The sequence below is a fragment of the Danio rerio genome, chromosome 3, assembly GCF_049306965.1.
Source record: "Danio rerio strain Tuebingen ecotype United States chromosome 3, GRCz12tu, whole genome shotgun sequence".
Lineage (NCBI taxonomy): Eukaryota > Metazoa > Chordata > Actinopteri > Cypriniformes > Danionidae > Danio > Danio rerio.
Window position 1 is genome coordinate 1,084,102 of NC_133178.1, and position 20,016 is coordinate 1,104,117.

At 39.8% G+C, this 20,016-nt stretch overlaps 1 protein-coding gene across 1 annotated transcript; it reads right to left on the minus strand.

Moving 5' to 3' along the window:
- Positions 1 to 532: 532 nt before the first annotated feature.
- Positions 533 to 19,754, minus strand: LOC101885586 (uncharacterized). Its single transcript, XM_068217865.2, has 3 exons — positions 19,572 to 19,754; positions 13,411 to 13,564; positions 533 to 5,655 (listed from the first exon to the last, which is right to left on the minus strand). Exons 2-3 carry the CDS (start codon positions 13,463 to 13,465, stop codon positions 3,944 to 3,946), a joined length of 1,767 nt encoding a protein of 588 aa, XP_068073966.2. The 5' UTR covers positions 13,466 to 13,564; positions 19,572 to 19,754; the 3' UTR covers positions 533 to 3,943.
- Positions 19,755 to 20,016: the final 262 nt, after the last annotated feature.

The following is a 20,016-nucleotide window of genomic DNA, read 5'->3' on the forward strand; positions in this document are numbered from 1 at the left end:
TTAACTTACAGTAGGGCGAAGCAGTGGCGCTGTAGGTAGTGCTGTTGCCTCACAGCAAGAAGGTCGCTGGTTCGAACCTCGGCTCAGTTGGCGTTTCTGTGTGGAGTTTGCATGTTCTCCCTGCATTCGCGTGGGTTTCCTCCGGGTGCTCCGGTTTCCCCCACAGTCCAAATTGCATAATGCAGTAATGGACTTACATACAGGGAAATGTCAGGGTATCGACGGCATTCCTGGCGAATTACATCTTGTGTTGAGGATCTGCAGTGAATTAGCTCAAAGGTAAACTGCCGGTGCTTTCTACACCATTAATACTTTAGCGAATCAGCTCAAAGGGAAGAAGAAGATTCATCTGAACAAAGCTTCAAAAGAATCAACTCTTTAAATTTAAACAAACAAATCATCCAGCGATCGTTCGAATAGACAGTTGACTTTAATTACGGCTATTGCTATTAAATTAAAAACCCATTTATGTTTGAGCGGGGTAGCAAGATCAAAGTTTAAGACGTAAGATTCATAAATATGCACAGGCACCTTTCTTTATACAAAATTAAACTTTATTGACTAATCAAACAGAAACTAACACCAAACACAAACACATTCATACAAGTGTAGGGGAGAGTAAAGAAAGTAAAGTAAGAGGTTGAGTGAATGTTCTGTTGGAAAGCCTCAAATTTTGTAAAAGTAAACAAAGCGAACCAAACATAATCAATTTAACCCTTCTATGGTCTCTTTAGGGTTGCATTTAGTTCACACCAGTTCAGATGGAAGTGTTACTTGCGTTCCCTTTGTGATGTGAAGAAGCTCCCTCTGTGGAGCACATGGCTGGTTGGTTGTTTTTTGTCCTCGCGAGGCTTGGAGTGGGGTAGAGTCGGTCGTTTTAAGAGCGCTGTTGGAGCGGCAACAGGGCGAGCCGTGATGACTACTGATTTGCGGCGCACTAAACTTAACTAGAGTTGATGGAAAAGAAAGAAAATAAGGTATCAGGGATGGGAATGTCTGAGCTGGCGATTCACTCATTTTGTCTGGGTCTCCGCCTGCTCCCTGAAGACCTCTGAGTTCAAGTCTTTCTTTGGTCTGAGGTTTCTGGGGTTTCTGCTATATTATACTGCGTTCACACCAGACGTGGAACGCGCGTCAAGCGCGAATGATTTACATGTTAAGTCAATGCAAACGCGCGAATAAACATCCTGCAGCGCGATACGCGCTAATGACACGAATTGCTCTGAATTGTTTTCACCATTGGTCAGAATATCTACAATAATAATGAACATCTTGCTCAGAATTATTTTCATAAGCTCCATTCTCTTTTTTTATCCATTTCCACCTGGAGATACTCATCCCGAGGTCCTCAGATTATGCAGAGTCACTGATTGGATCCAAGACCAGCGACAAGATGATCCCAAGGTTTCCATATCTCAGGACCAGGCTGTATCCTGAGCTGCTGCTGCGCTGATGGTCATGGAGGAGTGGAGAACATGAGTCTGATTCCAGTGACGCTCCAGGGACAGACGAGTCTTTGCTGAGGCCATCTTCCAGCCTCCACCGCGGTGACTGAAGCTCTGCACAAGACTTTTGGCCAGCGGAGAAATTAAAATGGTCGTGCCCAACTGAGTCTGGTTCTCTCAAGGATTTTTTTTCTTTACTCTCCTATCGGTGAAGGTTTTTTTCCCTCTCCACCACTGGCTCGCATGGTTCAGGATTGGTAGAGCTACGCATCGATGAATTTGCTCTTCAGTGTTTGAACTCTCAGTAATGATTAAATCACACTGAACTGAGCTAAACTGAACTGAACTTAAACACTGAAAACTGAACTACACTGTTCCAGTTACTATGACCATTTATGTGAAGCTGCTTTGACACAATCTACATAGTAAAAGCGCTATACAAATAAAGCTGAATTGAATTGAATGCGATTTAATGTAAACGTAAAAAAAGTTTTAATATTGAAAATAAAATAAAAAAAACAACGAGGTCACGAACTAAAAGATGATCAACATGAATCCCGAATGGAAATGAGTTTAGAGTTGCACTGTTCAAAACTGAATTCAGAGTTTCTCTAATAGCAAACAACATCAGTTTTCCTGCTCATATTTTAATGTTGTGTGTGATTATGGTGTTTTCACCTTCACTCATGATTCAAAATCTCATGGACAACAAGCAATCCGGCTTTAAGAAAGGCCACTCAACTGAGACTGCCCTGCTCTCGGTCGTGGAGGATCTCAGACTGGCTAAAGCAGACTCTAAATCATCAGTCCTCATTTTGCTGGATTTGTCAGCTGCTTTTGACACTGTCAACCACCAGATCCTGCTATCTACGCTCGAGTCACTGGGCGTTGCGGGCACTGTTATACAATGGTTCAGATCTTACCTCACTGACAGGTCATTCAGGGTGTCTTGGAGGGGTGAGGTGTCCAACCTACAGCATCTAAACACTGGGGTACCTCAAGGCTCTGTTCTTGGGCCACTTCTCTTCTCCATCTACACATCATCTCTAAGACCAGTCATCCAGAAATATGGATTCTCCTACCACCGCTATGCTGATGATACCCAGCTATACCTCTCTTTTCATCCTGATGATCCCTCGGTTCCAGCTCGCATCTCAGCCTGCCTGTTGGATATTTCACACTGGATGAAAGATCATCATCTTCAGCTGAACCTCGCAAAAACGGAAATGCTTGTAGTTTCTGCCAACCCGACTCTACACCATAACTTTTCAATCCAGATGGATGGGGCAACCATTACTGCATCCAAAATGGTGAAAAGCCTTGGAGTAACGATTGATGACCAACTAAACTTCTCTGACCACATTTCTAGAACTGCTCGATCGTGCAGATTCGCACTCTATAACATCAGAAAGATCCGACCCTTCCTATCTGAACATGCAGCTCAACTCCTTGTTCAAGCTCTTGTTCTCTCCAAACTGGACTATTGCAACTCTCTACTAGCCGGGCTTCCAGCTAACTCTATCAAACCTTTTCAACTGCTCCAGAACGCAGCAGCACGAGTTGTCTTCAATGAACCTATAAGAGCACATGTCACTCCGCTGCTCATCCGTTTGCACTGGCTGCCAGTTGCTGCTCGCATCAAATTCAAAGCTCTGATGTTTGCCTACAAAGTGACTTCTGGCTTTGCTCCTTCTTATCTGCTCTCACTTCTGCAGATCTATGTGCCCTCCAGAAACTTGCGTTCTGTGAATGAACGTCGCCTCGTGGTTCCATCCCAAAGAGGGAAGAAATCACTTTTGCGAACGCTCACGCTCAATCTGCCCAGTTGGTGGAATGAACTCCCTAACTGCATCAGAACAGCAGAGTCACTCGCTGTCTTCAAGAAACCACTAAAAACTCAACTATTTAGTCTCCACTTCACTTTCTAATCTGCAATTGCCTCTCTGAATATCACATTAACTGTGTGATAAAAAAAAAAAAATACTAGTACTACTAATACTTTCCTTCTTAGACTTTACAGACCTGAAACTTGCCTACAGCACTTCTTCATTGTTGCTCTTATAGTTCTGTAAATTGCTTCCTTGTCCTCATTTGTAAGTCGCTTAGGATAAAAGCGTCTGCTACATGACTAAATGTAAATGTAAATGTCAAAACAGCCTAATGCTGTGTTCACACCAGACCCGGAATGCGCGTCAAGCGCGAGTGATTTACATGTTAAGTCAATGCAAAGATGCGAATAGACATCCTGCAGCGTGATACACGCTAATCGCTCAAAACGCACGAGTTCAAAAATCTGAACTTAAGCGGACATTCGCACTGCATTAACCAATCAGGGGCTTGCTCTTGTGGGGCCATGATTATGACATAGCGAATTTGATGTGCGAATGAAGCGAGTAAACTCAAGTCTATTTACGGGCGAATAAAGCAATTTATCTGCGCGTTCCGCGTCTGGTGTGAACACAGCATTACACACAAGAGAATGCTCCTCTGCATTCATGTCATGTGTGCTGCTTTTCTCCGGTGTGAATTTTCATGTGTTCATTAAGCTGCACAGAGTGTGTGAAACTCTCCAGACACTGATCACATGAGTACGATTTCTCTCTAGTGTGGATCTTCTGGTGCCGATTCAATCTTGCAGCTGTAATAAAGGTCTTCTCACACTCAAAGCACACATACTCTTTTACACCAGTGTGGATCTTCTGATGTTGTCTTAAATTTGACATCTGTGTAAAACTCTTCCCACACTCAAAGCACATATACTCTTTAACACCAGTGTGGATCTTCTGATGTGATCTTAAATGTGACAGCTGTGTGAAACTCTTTCCACACTCAGAGCATGAGTAAGGCTTCTCCTTTGTATGAGTTCTCAGATGACGTTTCAGGTCTGACGCATTCAAACATGTTTTCCCGCATTGATCACATCTGTGGGTTTTCTCTCCTTTGTGAATCTTCATGTGTTCATTAAAGGATGATGACCGGTGGAAACTCGTCCCACAGTGAGTGCATGCGTATGGTTTCTCTCCAGTGTGGATCCTCTTGTGTTGATTAAGGGATGATGATCGGCTGAAACTCTTCCCACACTGACTGCATGTGTACGGTTTCTCTCCAGTGTGAGTCATCTCATGCAGTTTCAATTCTTTAGCTGTAATGAAAGTCTTCTCACACTCAAAGCACATATACTCTTTTACACCAGTGTGGATCTTCTGATGTTGCATTAAATGTGACAGCTGTGTAAATCTCTTTCCACACTCAGAGCATGAATAAGGCTTCTCCTTTGTATGAGTTCTGAGATGGACTTTCAGCACTGAAGCCTTTAAAAATGCTCTGCCGCATTGATCACATCTGTGTTTTCTCTCTCCAGTGTGGATCTTCATGTGTTGATTAAGGGATGATGAGTTTGTGAAACTTTTCCCACACTGAGTACATGCAAATGGTTTCTCTCCAGTGTGGATCATCATGTGTTTATTAAAGGATGATGAGCGTGTAAAACTCATCCCACACTGAGTGCATGTGAACGGTTTCTCTCCAGTGTGGATCATCAAGTGTTTTTTAAGGGATGATGAGTCGGTGAAACTCTTCCCACACTGAGTGCATGTGAATGGTTTCTCTCCAGTGTGGATCATCAAGTGTCTAGTAAGGGATGCTAAGATGCTGTAACTCTTCCCACACTGAGTGCATGTGTACGGTTTCTCTCCATTGTGAATCCTCTGGTGCCCTTCCAAATCTCTAGCTGTACTAAAAGTCTTCTCACACTCAAAGCACATATACTCTTTAACACCAGTGTGGATTCTCTGATGTTTTCTTACACTTGACCGATCTGTAAAACTCTTTCCACACTCAGAGCATGAATAAGGCTTCTCCTTTGTATGAGTTCTGAGATGGACTTTCAGCTCTGACGCCCTCAAGAATGTTTTGCCGCATTGATCACATCTGTGGGGTTTCTCTCCAGTGTGGATCAGCATGTGTTGAGTAAGAGATGATGATAGTCTAAAATTCGTCCCACACTGAGTGCATGTGAATGGTTTCTCTCCAGTGTGGATCATCATGTGTCGATTAATACTGTTTTTGCTTGCCAGACTCTTCCCACACTGACTGCAGGTCAAACAATTCTTGTCTCTTTGCATTAAAGTATCTTCAGTCTGTAAATGAGGTGTTTTCTCAGCTTTTAGGAGTTCATCATCTTCACTCTCCTCATTCTCTTCACTAAGATCTAAAATCGAAGTAAAAAGGTTCAGTTTTTTAGTGCAACCCCAAATCAGAAAACATTGGAACAGTACAGAAAACACAAATAATTTATTGTATTTCATTGCAGACAATAGGAACACAAAATATTGCATGTTATGTACATGACATTGACATTTGGATATCTCACCTTCAACTGTGCATAACATCACTGAAATTCCTCCAGATTCCTTGAACCTTTTAGTGCGTAAAGGACAAGAGCACAAGCCTAACGCCTGTTTCACACCGCAAGCGTCAGCGGTGCGTGAGCAGAGCGTGAGCAGCGCGTATGTCGAGCAGTAGCAGCACGCAGGCGTTTGCCTTTCACACCAGCTGCGTCTGCAGCGTGCAGCTCTTCGGCAGCTGCTGCAGAGATCAACCTATCTCTGTCTATTCTATCTATCCATGTCTCTCTGTATATAAATACACTTTTTAAACTTTTCATCTGCACCAAGGCCCCTCCTATGCTGTTTCTTTAACCTGCAAATGTTTATTTTACAAATTTTATAGATCAAATAGTACTGTTTGCTTCTCAAGCTAACTTATATGAGAAGTGTCTACAGTCAGAAGACAATCGCCAGTGATATCATGTCATTTGTTTTTTGATTATCAGGTTGCTGTAGACCTAGTTATAATAATATTTATACTATATAGTTATAATGATATTTATACATGATCAAACTAGTGTTGCTTTCTCCACTTCAGTGATGTCCAGCGGCAGAATAACAGCTCGTTAATTCATGCTCGTGCAGATGATGAGACGGACAAAAGTAACCGATGCAGGCCATTCTTTTACTTATTTTCGTGTTGTCAAATTCACAGTGCAAACAGCTCCCGGTAGGAATAACTCGAGTGAACATAAAACAAAGCCGATTAAAACTTTCTTCCTTTCATAATCCAGCATGCGTGTCGAACTACAGTACCCACAATACACTTCGCCATGGACTACAAATCCCGTAAATATTCTATTTCCCCTCTCCTACAACACTAGTGTGCAACTTAAGCAAAACTGAAGCTAAAATTTTTTACATTTGGTTTTGTAGTTCGGGCCTAAATAAATGTTTGTTGCCGTTTTTAATTGTTTTAAGTTCATTTGAATGACTATATATAAACCATTTGACATTATTAACGCATTTATTGGGTAAAATTGCTACTTTTTACTGTCATTCAATGTGTTTTGGTCATTATCAATGCACTGTCACTTTGAGTGTGAGCCGCGTGTCAAAAATAGACCCAGCGCTGAAACTATCGCTGCACTGCTGCTTCGGCGACGCTCACGCCTCGCTCTGACGCGCTGCTGCTGCGTGCGGTATGAAAGCTCTAATCTGTTAACATGGACGCCGAAAACACACGCTCTGCTCACGCGCCGCTGGCGCTTGCGGTGTGAAACAGGCGTAAGCTGAACAATCGTGATCTCAGATCCTACAGGCAGTGCTGCATCAAGAATCCTCATTTCTCTATCAGCGATATCATCACGTGGTTTTAGGACTACTTTGGCAAAATCTTGTCAATTGATTAAAAAAATTAACTAATTAATCGCACTTCTAAAAAAAAAATTAATCGCGATTAATCGCATTTAAAAGACTGAAACGTGTAATTTTGGCTATTCGAGTGTAAAATTAATGTAAACGCAAGACAAATACTATTTAAATTCAAAATATAATTAATTATGGGAATTTTTGTTTACTTGTAACACAGATTTCTTCATGTAAACAACATACCCACAATAAACCATCAAGATTCTGCTTGACAGCCATATTTATTACAGAAATAAAAACACAGGCATGTTGAAGCCATTTAAATTTCAAAACAAACAATACCAATAAAGAAAACATTGATTTCCATGTTGGATTCTAAGTGGACTGCAAAAAATGCCAAAATACAGGAATTGCAGATATGGAAAACTATAATAATAATAATAATAATAAAGTATTGAAAATCTGTGCATGCCCTTGAATATGTTTACTAACTCCCATTCTATAAAAGCACAAAAGCCATATTTACGAAATAACGAGAGTTGACAAATTAAAAAACTACTTTTTTATTTTAATTAAAATAAAATTATAATCCACACTGGAAATGTGTGTGCCTGTGTGTTTTGAGGGAGCCTAGAAAATAATGAACATGACAAAAACTGCCTGCTGACGCACACAGTTAATGTTGATTAATAAAATAAAGATAAATAATAAAAGCAATGTGTCAGAGACCCTTAAAAAACATGTTTAACTCAACAATGAACCATCAAATGTAGCTAACAGAATTTACATTGTCCATCAAATGAACTTAAACAATTAAAAAATGCAACAAATATTTGTTTCGGCAGAACTACAAAAATAAATGTAAAAAAGTTGCTTAAGTTGCACACTAGTTTGGTCATGTATAAATATCATCATATTAACCATATTGTATAAATAATATTGTCACTATAAGCCTACATCATGCTGACGATCAAAAACACAATGTCATGATATCTCCTGCGCTTGTCTTCTGGCCGAGTGCATCTTAAAATACATGAATGACCCCTCATAGATCGTGAGAATCAGACATTTTCTATCATTTGTAAAATAAAGACTTGCAGGTTAAGGAAACAGCATTATAGGAGGAAGTTGCCGCGGCTGTGGTGCAGATTAAAAGTTTAAAAAAGTATATGTATATGGACAGATAGGTAACTAGACAGAATAGACAGGAATATATTGATCTGTGCCCCACTGCAGAGTTCAGACGCAAAAGCCTGCTCTCCCGAGGGGCGGACCTGCGCGTGAGAAACAGGCGTGACTCTCTATTTTGACAAATACACAACTACGTTACACAGAGCCCAACATGGAAGATTGTGATTGGGTCAGCCCAATGTCAATAAAGAAAAGAACCAATGGGCTGCAGATTATGTCAAACAGGCGCTCTGTCCGGAAAAGAAACATCTTACTTTCAGAGCGTGACAGACAGCTCACAGCACCGTCAACCACTGAGGCAGTAAGACATGACAGTCTGCTGAGTGTTTTATGGGCCGATCAGATCATAAGAAGATGATTAGCCCGGCCCAAAAAGTAAGTCAAAACAGCGGGAAAATTGCGGGCGTCTGCCCTGGCCACAACAGGAAAAAAAAAAAAAAAAAAAAAAAAACGCGTTAATTGCGGTTTTTTTTAACGCGTTAATTATTTTAAATTAATCGCATGCGTTAACGCGTTAATTTTGACAGCGCTAACTACAATACATAGTTACAACAACAAACGCCAGTTAAAACTGTACAGTGCCAAAAGGAAGCTCTGTGTTCAAGGTGCAGAAGGTGATCGTCTGCAGAAACATGCGTTGTTGTGCTGGCTGAAAGTCTCTTCACATTCCGATAGTTCTAAAGTAGTACTAAAGTAAGATGGTACTAAGTACTATTCTGATAGTAGTTAAAGTAAATGATCTGAATGTGTTCATACGTATTCTTATATTCTGGATAAGTAATAAAACTAAAAAATGTTCATCCAGTGTGTCAGCTCACAAATAACTCAATTACGAGAACTCACATTGTCTGTCAACACATTTAAATGTGTATTTCTGCGCAGCCTTGAAATACAGCAGATGGATATTTACTGTATGATGACCGAAATGGCCTTAAACACCCAGCAGGCACAAGATGTCAACATGCCGTCAGATTGAAATTGTACCCTGACGTCGTGGAGATGCTGCATTTATTTGGAAATTAAAATCGGGTTTACATCAGAACTCAACGTCAGCCCAATGTCAATGTACAACGTCTAACCTAAAACCAACCAAATATCAGCTTGACGTTGTGTCGACGTTTCCACTATGACGTCTATCAGATGTTAATTTTGGTTGCCATAACTGCTGAATAAATGTCAGTATTTGACTTCAATAGGATGTTGGTTTAAGATGTTGGCTGGACATTGGATTTTGGTCACTTTCTAACAATCTAAAATCAACCAAATATCAACGTCATTTGATGTCATTATTGGACATCAAAATAATGTTGTCTTTAGACGCTGGCTAGACATTGAACTTTGGTCACCTGACATCAGAAACTAATCTTAAGACATTGTGTGTCTGCTGGGCAAAGACTAAATGCACTACAGAATGTTACGTTTACACACAAATCCACTAATTACATGTAAATGCATCAGCTTTTACAGCGCAATACTCACTACTCATGAGTACTTTTAAAAGGGCTACTTTTTACTCCTACTTTGAGTAATATTTGGCAAGTAATGGTACTTTTACTTAAGTATGCTCTTTCAGTACTCTTTCCACCACTGTCCACTGCTGACAGAGAGACGTCAGGCAAACTCTGCTTCATCCTGAACTTTTTTCTGAAAGGCCAGTGTAGTCTTGTATGCATGAAAAGTAAGATTGTTTCTGAAAGCTGATGTAGACTGTGTTGTTTATGAATGGGTTTATATGCACAGTAGTGTTGTTCAACCACTGAAAACATCTGGTGAAAGATTGTTCAAGATCATGGAGTAGCTTTCACAGCATCCATAATATAGTCTGTTAAATAGGCCTGAGCATTCGTTTAGCTCAAGTTCTTGGTAACGTAAGTGTAATGTAAACAGAGGACAGGATATTTCTGTGTTCAGCTCTGACCTTTATTTAGTTTAATAACAGAACATCAGTAAATGTGCTCTTCCACCTGACCAGCTTTACTGAGCTGAAGATTGATTTATATCCGCACATTTGTTCATTGTTGAACAGTGGCAGGCTGTGATACACAGTTTTGGGGAAATATAATCCTGCACCCGCTGGCCTGTCAACAACTACGCTTGATAAAGTGTGTGTCTATAGAGCAGGGGTGGCCAACCCTGTTCCTGGAGAGCCACCTTCCAGCAGATTTCAGTTGCAACCCATATCAAACACACCTGAGCCAATTATCTAGGACCTGAACATCACGTGATAATTACAGGCAGGTGTGTTTGATATGGGTTGCAACTGAAATCTGCTGGAAGGTGGCTCTCCAGGAACAGGGTTGGCCACCCCTGCTATAGAGTTTTCTGACTGGTGGATGACATGATCTAGTGTTATATCTAATCAGAGCGCATTCACGAGTTCAGGACTTAAGGAGGCGTGGCTTTGGACGGCAGGGGAGGATTGTAAAATTTCCACGCTATTATGCTAATGCTAGCATTCTGGCAGATCAGATGACTGAAAAAGAAATGAAAACAAATGTTTTATTGGAATAATACTTTTCAGATGTTTTCACTATAGAGATGTCTGTTATGAACAAGAGTAAATAAACCACGGACATTCTTCCTGGCATTTCGACTATCACACCGACACGTCTCGCTCTCTTCTCTCTGACATCAAGTCTGACTCTCCTCTGATCTGTCAGTGTCAGTCTCTCTAAATACAGTCTGAATGCCAGCGTGGGAATGCTGGTATTGCACATTTACTCATTCCAGCAAATGTTGCGAGAGCTTTATATTAACACGAGAGCGCAGTCATATACGTTAATTGCAAAAAAAACTTCTGTGATGCAGCGATAATGCTGAAAAGCAGAGAGATTTTGGAGCACAATATGCTGCCTTCTATGCTGGGGGGTAATACGGTATACTGCGGGATCTAAAATAGCAACGGTGTCAGCTTCAATACTGTTATACCACCATAAAAAAACAATGCATTTTAATCGAGACAAGTATTTAGTAATAAGGATTATTTAATGCCTACAAATGCGTATGCGTGATTGAGTATCAATGGTTTGAGTATCAATGGTTTGCCCTCTGTGTGCGTGTTGAAGAGCCGCTGAGCTGTATTTCTGACGGTGTCGTAAATTCGACGTCTTATCAATTAGAAATTATCAGACCAGAGGTTTTTAATATCAGAAAATAGACTTTATTCTCCATAATAAAGCCGAGAAAGAGCAGAGCAGACCCCAGAGCATTCTGAAGTCTCTCCTGGACACCTTCTAAAGTCTCTCCTGCTCCTTCTAAAGTCTCTCCTGCTCCTTCTAAAGTCTCTCCTGCTCCTTCTAAAGTCTCTCCTGCTCCTTCTCCTTTATTTATGTTTTTGACACACCCCTATGTGTCTCTTTTTAACTTTTGACCATTTTTGAATAGGTTTTTAGTCTAAGGGGTCCTGCTATTCTTGGCTCTCAGCCCACTAGCTCATATCAACAGAGATGTTACAGGTCTATGTCAGCAAAGTATAGATGCAACTTATGCAAAGGAACTAAGTGTTTACATACACTGTTATGACAGGATAATGACTTGATAATATGTTACTCATTCTAACTTCTGACACGTATAGCTTCATAGAAGTATTTAACATATATAATCAGTGCTTTACATATTCAGTTATTCTACACAATCAGTCACTCAGCCTTCTCCTAGTGTTGCTCCTGTGCAGGCATACTCATCTTACACAGACATATCACTGTATTTTTAACACAGGCTGGCATGTTTGCTGCAAACACTACATACATTTTGAAAAGAAAAAATTAACTGCTTTACACTTAGAAAATACTTCATACAGAGAGAATAAAATCTTCTTCAACGGCAGACACGTGAACTAGGAGAACGTTTTTCTCGTATTTCTGACGCGCTTGAACCACATGTGACAGATTATAACGGCTTTAGCAGACACATTTCTAAGCTGGGTGTCACAAAAACACTCTATAATCTATTAAAAACGTTATTAAAACCCATTTTCGGAGCGCAAATTACAACTTGTACACTCTGTAAGTGGAAGTTTTTAGCATTCTACCGGAAGACGCTGGTCGCTATGGCGCCCTCCATGCAGCAGCCACGAAAAAGGTCTATACGGTACTCAGTTTCTGAATGGTTTAGACACAAGACAACAGTTTGATGATGCTGTCTGAGCTTCACATCATAATTTTTTTTAATTATGCACGGTAATAACGGATACCAGGGTAAAATAGGGAGGTTTGACGGTATCAAAATTTGGATACTGCCCAAGCCTACTGCCTTCTTTTCCAGAGACGCCTATGAATATTTCAACAAGACAATGCAAAACCACATTCTGCACACATTACAGAGTCCTGCTGCGGAGGAAGAGGATACAGGTACTTGACTGGCCTGCCTGCAGTCCCGACCTGTCTCTATTAGAGAATGTGTGGTGCATTTTGAAGTGCAAAACCCCCACATTTGGCGTCTTCAGTCCCTAAACGTCTTTTAAGTGTCGTGTAAAGTAACGGCAACATTACTAAGTGGTAAACGCTGCACTGATACAACTTTTGTTGAAATGTGTTGCAGGAAGCAACATTGATATACGCGATTATTTAAAATAAAGCAATAAAATGATGAGGAACAGATTAACTCATGTTTGCTGTATTGTCTGCAATAAAACACAAGTCAAAGTAAATGTAGAAACGGCTTCTTTCTCTCTTTATCTGTGTTCCCCATACTGTCCCACTTGATCTGATTTGGGGTCGTCAGTCATCAACAATCAGAGCAAAATGTGAAGTGAAAAGACTCCATTTGTAGACATTTCTTTTGTAGGTCTGCAGCATAAATGAAGATCCAGCACTTTTACATGTCCCATTTAAACAAACTTATAGATGTCAAATAAATGAGCTCAGATCAAATTTACTTCGGCCTTATGATCATAAATGTGTAATAAAGATGAAAATAAAAGACAGCTGAGTGTCCATCTCTGTTTCCCCCTGAGAATAGAAAGTGAATTTACACTTCTCCTTTTATTGAAACTCTTGAACTCTTTTGCCTATAGTGCAGACGATACATCAGATGAAGTGTTCAAAGCTTTTTCTGAATCAGGAATAAACACAAACCTGTTTGTTCTTCAGTGTCTTCATCTGTAATTCTGCAGGGTTCTGGATCACTCATCTTCCCACTGTCCTTCAATAAACTCAGATTTGACTTCTGTCTGAAGGTCTGATGCTCGTCCTCACTTGTAGACTGATGGGAATATTCCAGTATTTATAGCTGAAATGAAGGAGGAGGAGCTTCACTAACAGAGAAACAGATCTGCCAAGACTAATGTAGTGTAGCGTGTGCAAAACAAAGCCAGCGGCCTATTGATGTCTAATAAACCAATAGACAACACAAGAGATGAGCACATTCCACATCTACATTATAGAGATGAGCATGAGCACTTAAAGCACTTTTGCAGACTAATGAATGTGTCCAGGATCCAAACATCAGTCTACATTTATACAGAAACCACAGCTTTCATGTGCTGCACATAATCACACTCCATGAGTTTAGCTAGCAGTTAGCAGCTGTGTGAGCTTGTGTTGGGGTAAAGTTGCTTTTATATTGGCACTTTCAGACGCTCTTCTTAATAAAATCATTTCAGAAAAGTTTTATTTGCACATTCTGATTAGCCAAATCATTCTAGCAGCCTACAACTGTCAAAGTACAGCATTGCTCACGGTCAGAGAAATACAGCTAGTGTTGTTTATGTGTTGAGTATGTTGGTGTCTTTATATGTGAACTTTATTGATATCTGTATTGTGTTGCTTTATATGTAACTGCTTCATATGTACTGTATATTAGGGCTGTGCAAAAATATTGATATATCTAACTATCGCGATAATTTCTTTCACAATAGTGTATTGATAGTTCAACCTGAAGTATCGATTCAAGTTGTGCCAAAAACCTCCTTCTCTGCTCCAGTAGATGTCGCTAACTCGCTATCAACAAAATGCTAAGTAGTATGGTATCAGAAGTAAGCAAGAGTGAGCATGGAGGAAAATATAAAGGCGCCTCCAGCTTTTTGTGGCTGCACTTTGGCTTTAACACTACACCAGAGGACTGAATTAGACAAAAAATGCCATATTAAATGCCATAATATTCGGGAAACACTACGAACTTGCGTTATCACTTAACAAGACACCACGCAGATGAATTAGCGGCACTGCGACCTCAACCGAAACCTCTTGATTCAAGGCAGACTACACTGGATAACATCATCAACAAGCTTCCGTCTACCTCAACTAACATTGCAGACTGAAAACTGCATAGGAGGAATGGGACATCAAATGGAAGGACCTGTCGTTATAACAACACGTCAAACATGACCATGGCAGCACAGCTGGCCGGCTTGTTGCATGTAAAATGTTTCGCACTTGTCATCAATTTACCTGTGTGCGACCAGTTTTCACAGCACAATGTTTACGATTGTAAAGAAACTTGAAATAATGCGTTACTTTGTTTGATTTTGAATTTATTAATTTTTTTTAATTGTGTTGTATTTTATATACGGGTTGATTTGTTGAATGAATTAAGTTTAATTATGACGTCAAAATTGCGGAGCTTACCGGATGTATAAATTGCGTGTAGAAATGAATGAAAACAAAGTAAGGAACGCTAGGTGAAACACGGTAAAAGGGGCACAGGTATACGGTTGCTTCACGGATACCTCCTTCATGAGTTATAGCTCCTGGTTTGAGGGAAAAATAAGGTAATTTGGTTTATTTGTTTAATATTTGATTGTTGATGTTGGCTTAGTGTTAATTTTCGGAATTTATTTGTGTTTGTTTATTTTCTCTCTAGCTCTTACGGTGATTCATGATTGAATAATGCGAACAAATTGTATGAAGTGTGACCAATAAATGAATCGTCAACATCAGTGGAAGACTTAGTCATCTTTTAACCAGGACGCTACAACGATGCCGTCAGTCGCACTGTCAGTTTCTAATAGTTTACCACATACTAGAGAAATTAAAATTATTTTACTTGCTTTAGTTTTAGAAATTGTTTATTTTATTTATGTGACTTTAGTGGCGTATTGGTTTTAGTTCAGTGTTTAATAACAATATGCCTTTAATACAGTTCAGTGAGTTCTCTGTTCGATAACATTGTGCAGTTCTGATGAATTGAAATGGATAGAAAATAAATTGGTATTGGAATTTAAATTTGTTTGCTGACTTTATCAAGTTGTCAATACAACATGACACACATACTAATACAAACTATTGCAATATATCACAATATTTGTTGTATCGCAACATATCGTGATATATTGTATCGTGACCCATGTATCGTGATATGTATCGTATCGTGAGGCCCTTGCCAATACACAGCCCTACTGTATATGGTGTTATGGATGTGACATTTGCAGTAAAGATTCAACACATAAACACACAGAGATAGTATATGCTAACATTATACTGAAACAAACATCTGTTTATATTTCCCTAAACAGCTAAGCACAGAGTTATGGGGTCAGGAAAAGATCACTCTGTAAACATCTTGTAGATTTTAAATGAGGGAAATAAACAGGCGTTATGGATGTGACCTAAACAGTCTGCGAGTTTACAGAACACAACATACTTTGTAGAAACTCTAAATTAAACTGCACAACCAAACAAAAATAAAGCATATCTGATGAACAAGAGTCGACTCTCTACTGAACATTACTGAGTTTGTTTTCTGCTTTTATGAGGGGAAAGCTTGGTTATGGATGTGACAGATGGGAAATTTCCACTTGTGTGACTTTGATCAATCAAATTAGGGCTGTGCAATTAATCGAAAATTCGATTTTGGCTTCTAACGATTATGAAAAAGCATTAATCGAGATAAACGATTATTGCATCATTTACCGCCCCTTTCCAGTTGAACACATTTGTTCCTCTTAAAAGTGCGAAAGTCTGTGTGCTTATGTGTGTGTGTAAGCACAGTCAGAAGCATGCTGTCAGCATTCAGTTTCATTCGCACACTGAGACGAGCACACACATCTAATGGCCCGTTTCCACTGAGTGGTACGTTACGGTTCGGTTTGGTACGCTTTTATGGCCGTTTCCACTGTCAAAAGGCGTACCGAACCAAACCGTACCGTACCACTTTTTCGGGACCCTTTCGAAAGGGTCCCAAACACAAGAAAGGGTACCAAAAGGCGGAGCTAGACGCGCAGCTGAACACTATTGGTTTACAGAAGAGATACGTCATTCACTAACAACAAGCCAGAATGTAAACAAAGGACCCGCCATGTTTGAAATACACAGCGAGAGATTACAGCGGAATTATATATTCATATATCACCGTCCTGATGAACATCCACACAGCCATGGAGTAGAGCAGAATCTACCCTGTGCCTCGCAGTTTTTTTACAAGCCAGTCTGACGCGCGATCGGTTTCGCTTTCTTCCTTGCGCTCGCCGCGCGTCTATATCTGAAATAACAAACTTCTTGAGCTGATAATAATAGTGTGCTCTTGATTATTGACGTGCTTTGGAAACCCGATCCCGTAAGAAGCTGACAAATGCAAGAGTGGAGCGGACAAAAAGCCAGGAAAAAAGGAGCACGTTATTTCTTCAGCAAACGTACAGACACTCTCTTGTTTAAATTATTATCATCACCTTTTGGACTAATATGAACTGGGAATGATGGAGTGACTCTCTAACAGAGGCTTCATGACATGTGCTGCTGAAGATTGCAGACACAGATGAGAGGTTTTCACAGGCTATACTTTGTGTTGTTTTGAACTTACAAACGAAATGTCTGCTGTGTGTAGTTTTTCCTGTAGTTGGTAACATATCGGAGACTGTAAGGGGCTGTATGTGTTCATATATGTTAATTTATTTATTTATTTTATTTAATTACAGACAGTACAGTAGGCTATTTTGCACCGTCATTGATCTGCAGTTATAATCAACTCCTGTTTATAGAAAGGTGAGTAATAAACATTTATACACAAGTATTTATGTGTGTAAAGTATCTGTTTTGTGAGAAGTGCTTTTCATATGATTTGTGAACGACCTGTGCAGCTTTACTGTAGACATTTCCTCGAGCGAGAATGATGCGACTGAAACTTTCTGTCTTAAGGCTGATTTATACTTCTGCGTCAAACACCGGCGTATGCTACGGCGCTGACGCATAGCCCTTCGCTGTGGCCATCGCCGTCACTGACGTGCACCTCTCAAAAAATGTAACTACACGTAGCAACAACGCGTATCGTAAGCTCTGTGATTGGTCGACTTGGTAGCGCTGACGAGTCTGGGCGGGACAGAGCCGCGTGAATGGCGTGAGCGATTGTTTACAAGTGTGGAGTCCCGTGAAGGAGCTCCGGATGGAAAGTTTTGTTTTGTGTTTACCTCATAGTTAAAGTTGTTGCACGTCCGCCGGTTCCTGCCTCCACCTCACTGCCCACTAGCGTTTCGGAAGTGTTAATGCAGACCGTCAGAGACAGCGTGCAGAAATATAAATGCACAGCCACGCGCGTTGCATGCGCCGTGAGTTACGCCGGTCACCTGACGCAGAAGTATAAATCAGGCTTTACACCACGCCCACCAAAAGGGTACCCTTTATAGTGGAAACGCATGCCTGATAAAGGTGACCCGTACCGACCCGAACCGTACCGTACCAGTCAGTGGAAACGAGCCATAAAGTCATCTTAATGTGAGCTCTTTAATGGTCAAATTAGTGTCAAAACGCAGTGATTAGTAATTATTCATATTAACCCTCATTTGTGTAATAAACAAACGAGTTAAGAATCAAAAGACATGTGAAAGAGAAAACATTAAAGAGACAGCGCCGCAATATTCCTGCTGCCGCCTGTTTTTATCATTAATCAAACAACAGAAGAATATCCCTCACTGCTCTTGACTGAAGACTTTTGTAGCTGAAGTGTTTTTCTTACAGTGAAGATGCTTAAAGCACAGTTTTTTCATATTTTTATTCTATTGTATTTATTTCTCTGTCCTTTGCAGGGAGGAAAATAACTGTATACAGTTGAAGTCAGAATTATTAGCCCTCCTGAATATTAGCAACCCTTTTCCTGCCCAATTTTTGTATAATGGAAAGAAGACTTTTTTCTGATCATAATAGTTTTAATCACTCATTTCTAATTACTGATTTCTTTTATCTTTGCTATGATGACAGTAGATAATATTTTACTAGATATTTTTCTAAATACAAGCATTCAGCTTTAAGTGTGATCCAAAGGCTTAATAAGGGTAATTAAGCAAGTCATTGTATAAGAGTAGTTTATTCTGCAGACAATCATAAAGTATATTGCTTAAGGGGGCTAATAATATTGACCTTAATAGGTTTCAAAATATTAAAAAGAGAAAAATGTGTTTCAAAAACCTTTTAGCCAAAATAAAACAAATAAGCCTTTCTCCAGAAGAAAAAATATTAGAGGAAATACTGTTAAAATTCCTTGCTCTGTTAAACATCATTTGGGAAATAAAAAAAAATCTCAGGAGCGATAATAATTTTGACTTCAACTAATAATCGTGTTGAATAATCGTGATTACGATTATGACCACAATAATTGTGATTATGATTTCCAAAAATTGACCAGACCTAAATCAAATATAATTATTGGAAAACATTGACAGAAACAGTACTCTCCAATACAAGTCTACACAAAAACACTCACTGTTTCGGTTAAAAAAGAAAAAAAAACTAATTTTTTTTCATGTCAATGTTGATATTTACATGTGATTTCAGACCAAATATCTAAAGTACCACAGTAAACAATATAGGGAGCATGTCAGAAGTTTTCACTGAAGCCATGTGTGTAAATAAACCAACTTTACCTCAGCGGTTAATGGATGAATGAAGTGTTTAACTATAAGTGAGGAGAAAAGTGTGTGTAAAGCTCTGAGCAGCCTGACGAATGGCGGAGCGCCTCTATTGTAGCCTGCTGTAAACCTCCTGAGACTCTACAAGACTTCTGACTCCTTTCTGTCCTCAACTTCTTTGTTTTTATTCACTTTTCTGAGCTAGGCCAGTTTCCCACAGCACATGTAGTATTATAAGTCACACTTACAGGCGATTTGAGAGCGAATATTGAAAGTAAACAATATGAGGCCGTTAAAATGAGCTGTGTGAATGTAAAAGCAGCTTCAGCTCAATGTGTGCTGTTTCTCTGGCCTCTAACACAGTATACAGAATAATAATGAGTGCATGTAGAGCTCACACAGGAAATAAACAGCATTATTAAACATGTTATAACTCTTGTAACATTAGTCAGCTTCACTCACGCTCAGTCTCCAGTAGTTTGCTCTCAATTCTCCACGGAGATTTCTCACATGCAGGAACAACGATCGTGTGAGCAGCAAATGAAGCAAAATCACACGACTGCAGCCACTACACACTCACAAACTGATGGAAAACGGGAATCTTCCTCTCCTTCACTGCTGTATCCACTACATCTCTCTCTGTGTGACTCCCGCTTCACACTGCGCGCTCTAAAAGGGACGTGCATTTTCTGCTTTTGCGCATGCGTGAACTCTTAAAGGGGCAGCGCTAAAAACAAACAAACGTGTGTGCACTACTGGGGAATTTAATTAAATATCAACTGGATCTTGTCCCGCTTACATTTATCATATTGTTTAAAATATATTCTTGATTAAGCTACTTCAACATGATGAATTTATTACAAAAAAGCGACTAATCCACAAAATCTATTAATGTATTGTTCTCCTG

Bases quoted from the DNA above. Each gene is read 5' to 3' on its own strand.
- LOC101885586 (XM_068217865.2), bottom strand. From the start codon at position 13,465: ATGAGTGATCCAGAACCCTGCAGAATTACAGATGAAGACACTGAAGAA. The intron at 5,656-13,410 runs GTTTGTGTTTAT...CTTCGATTTTAG, and splicing joins AGACACTGAAGAACAAACAG to ATCTTAGTGAAGAGAATGAG.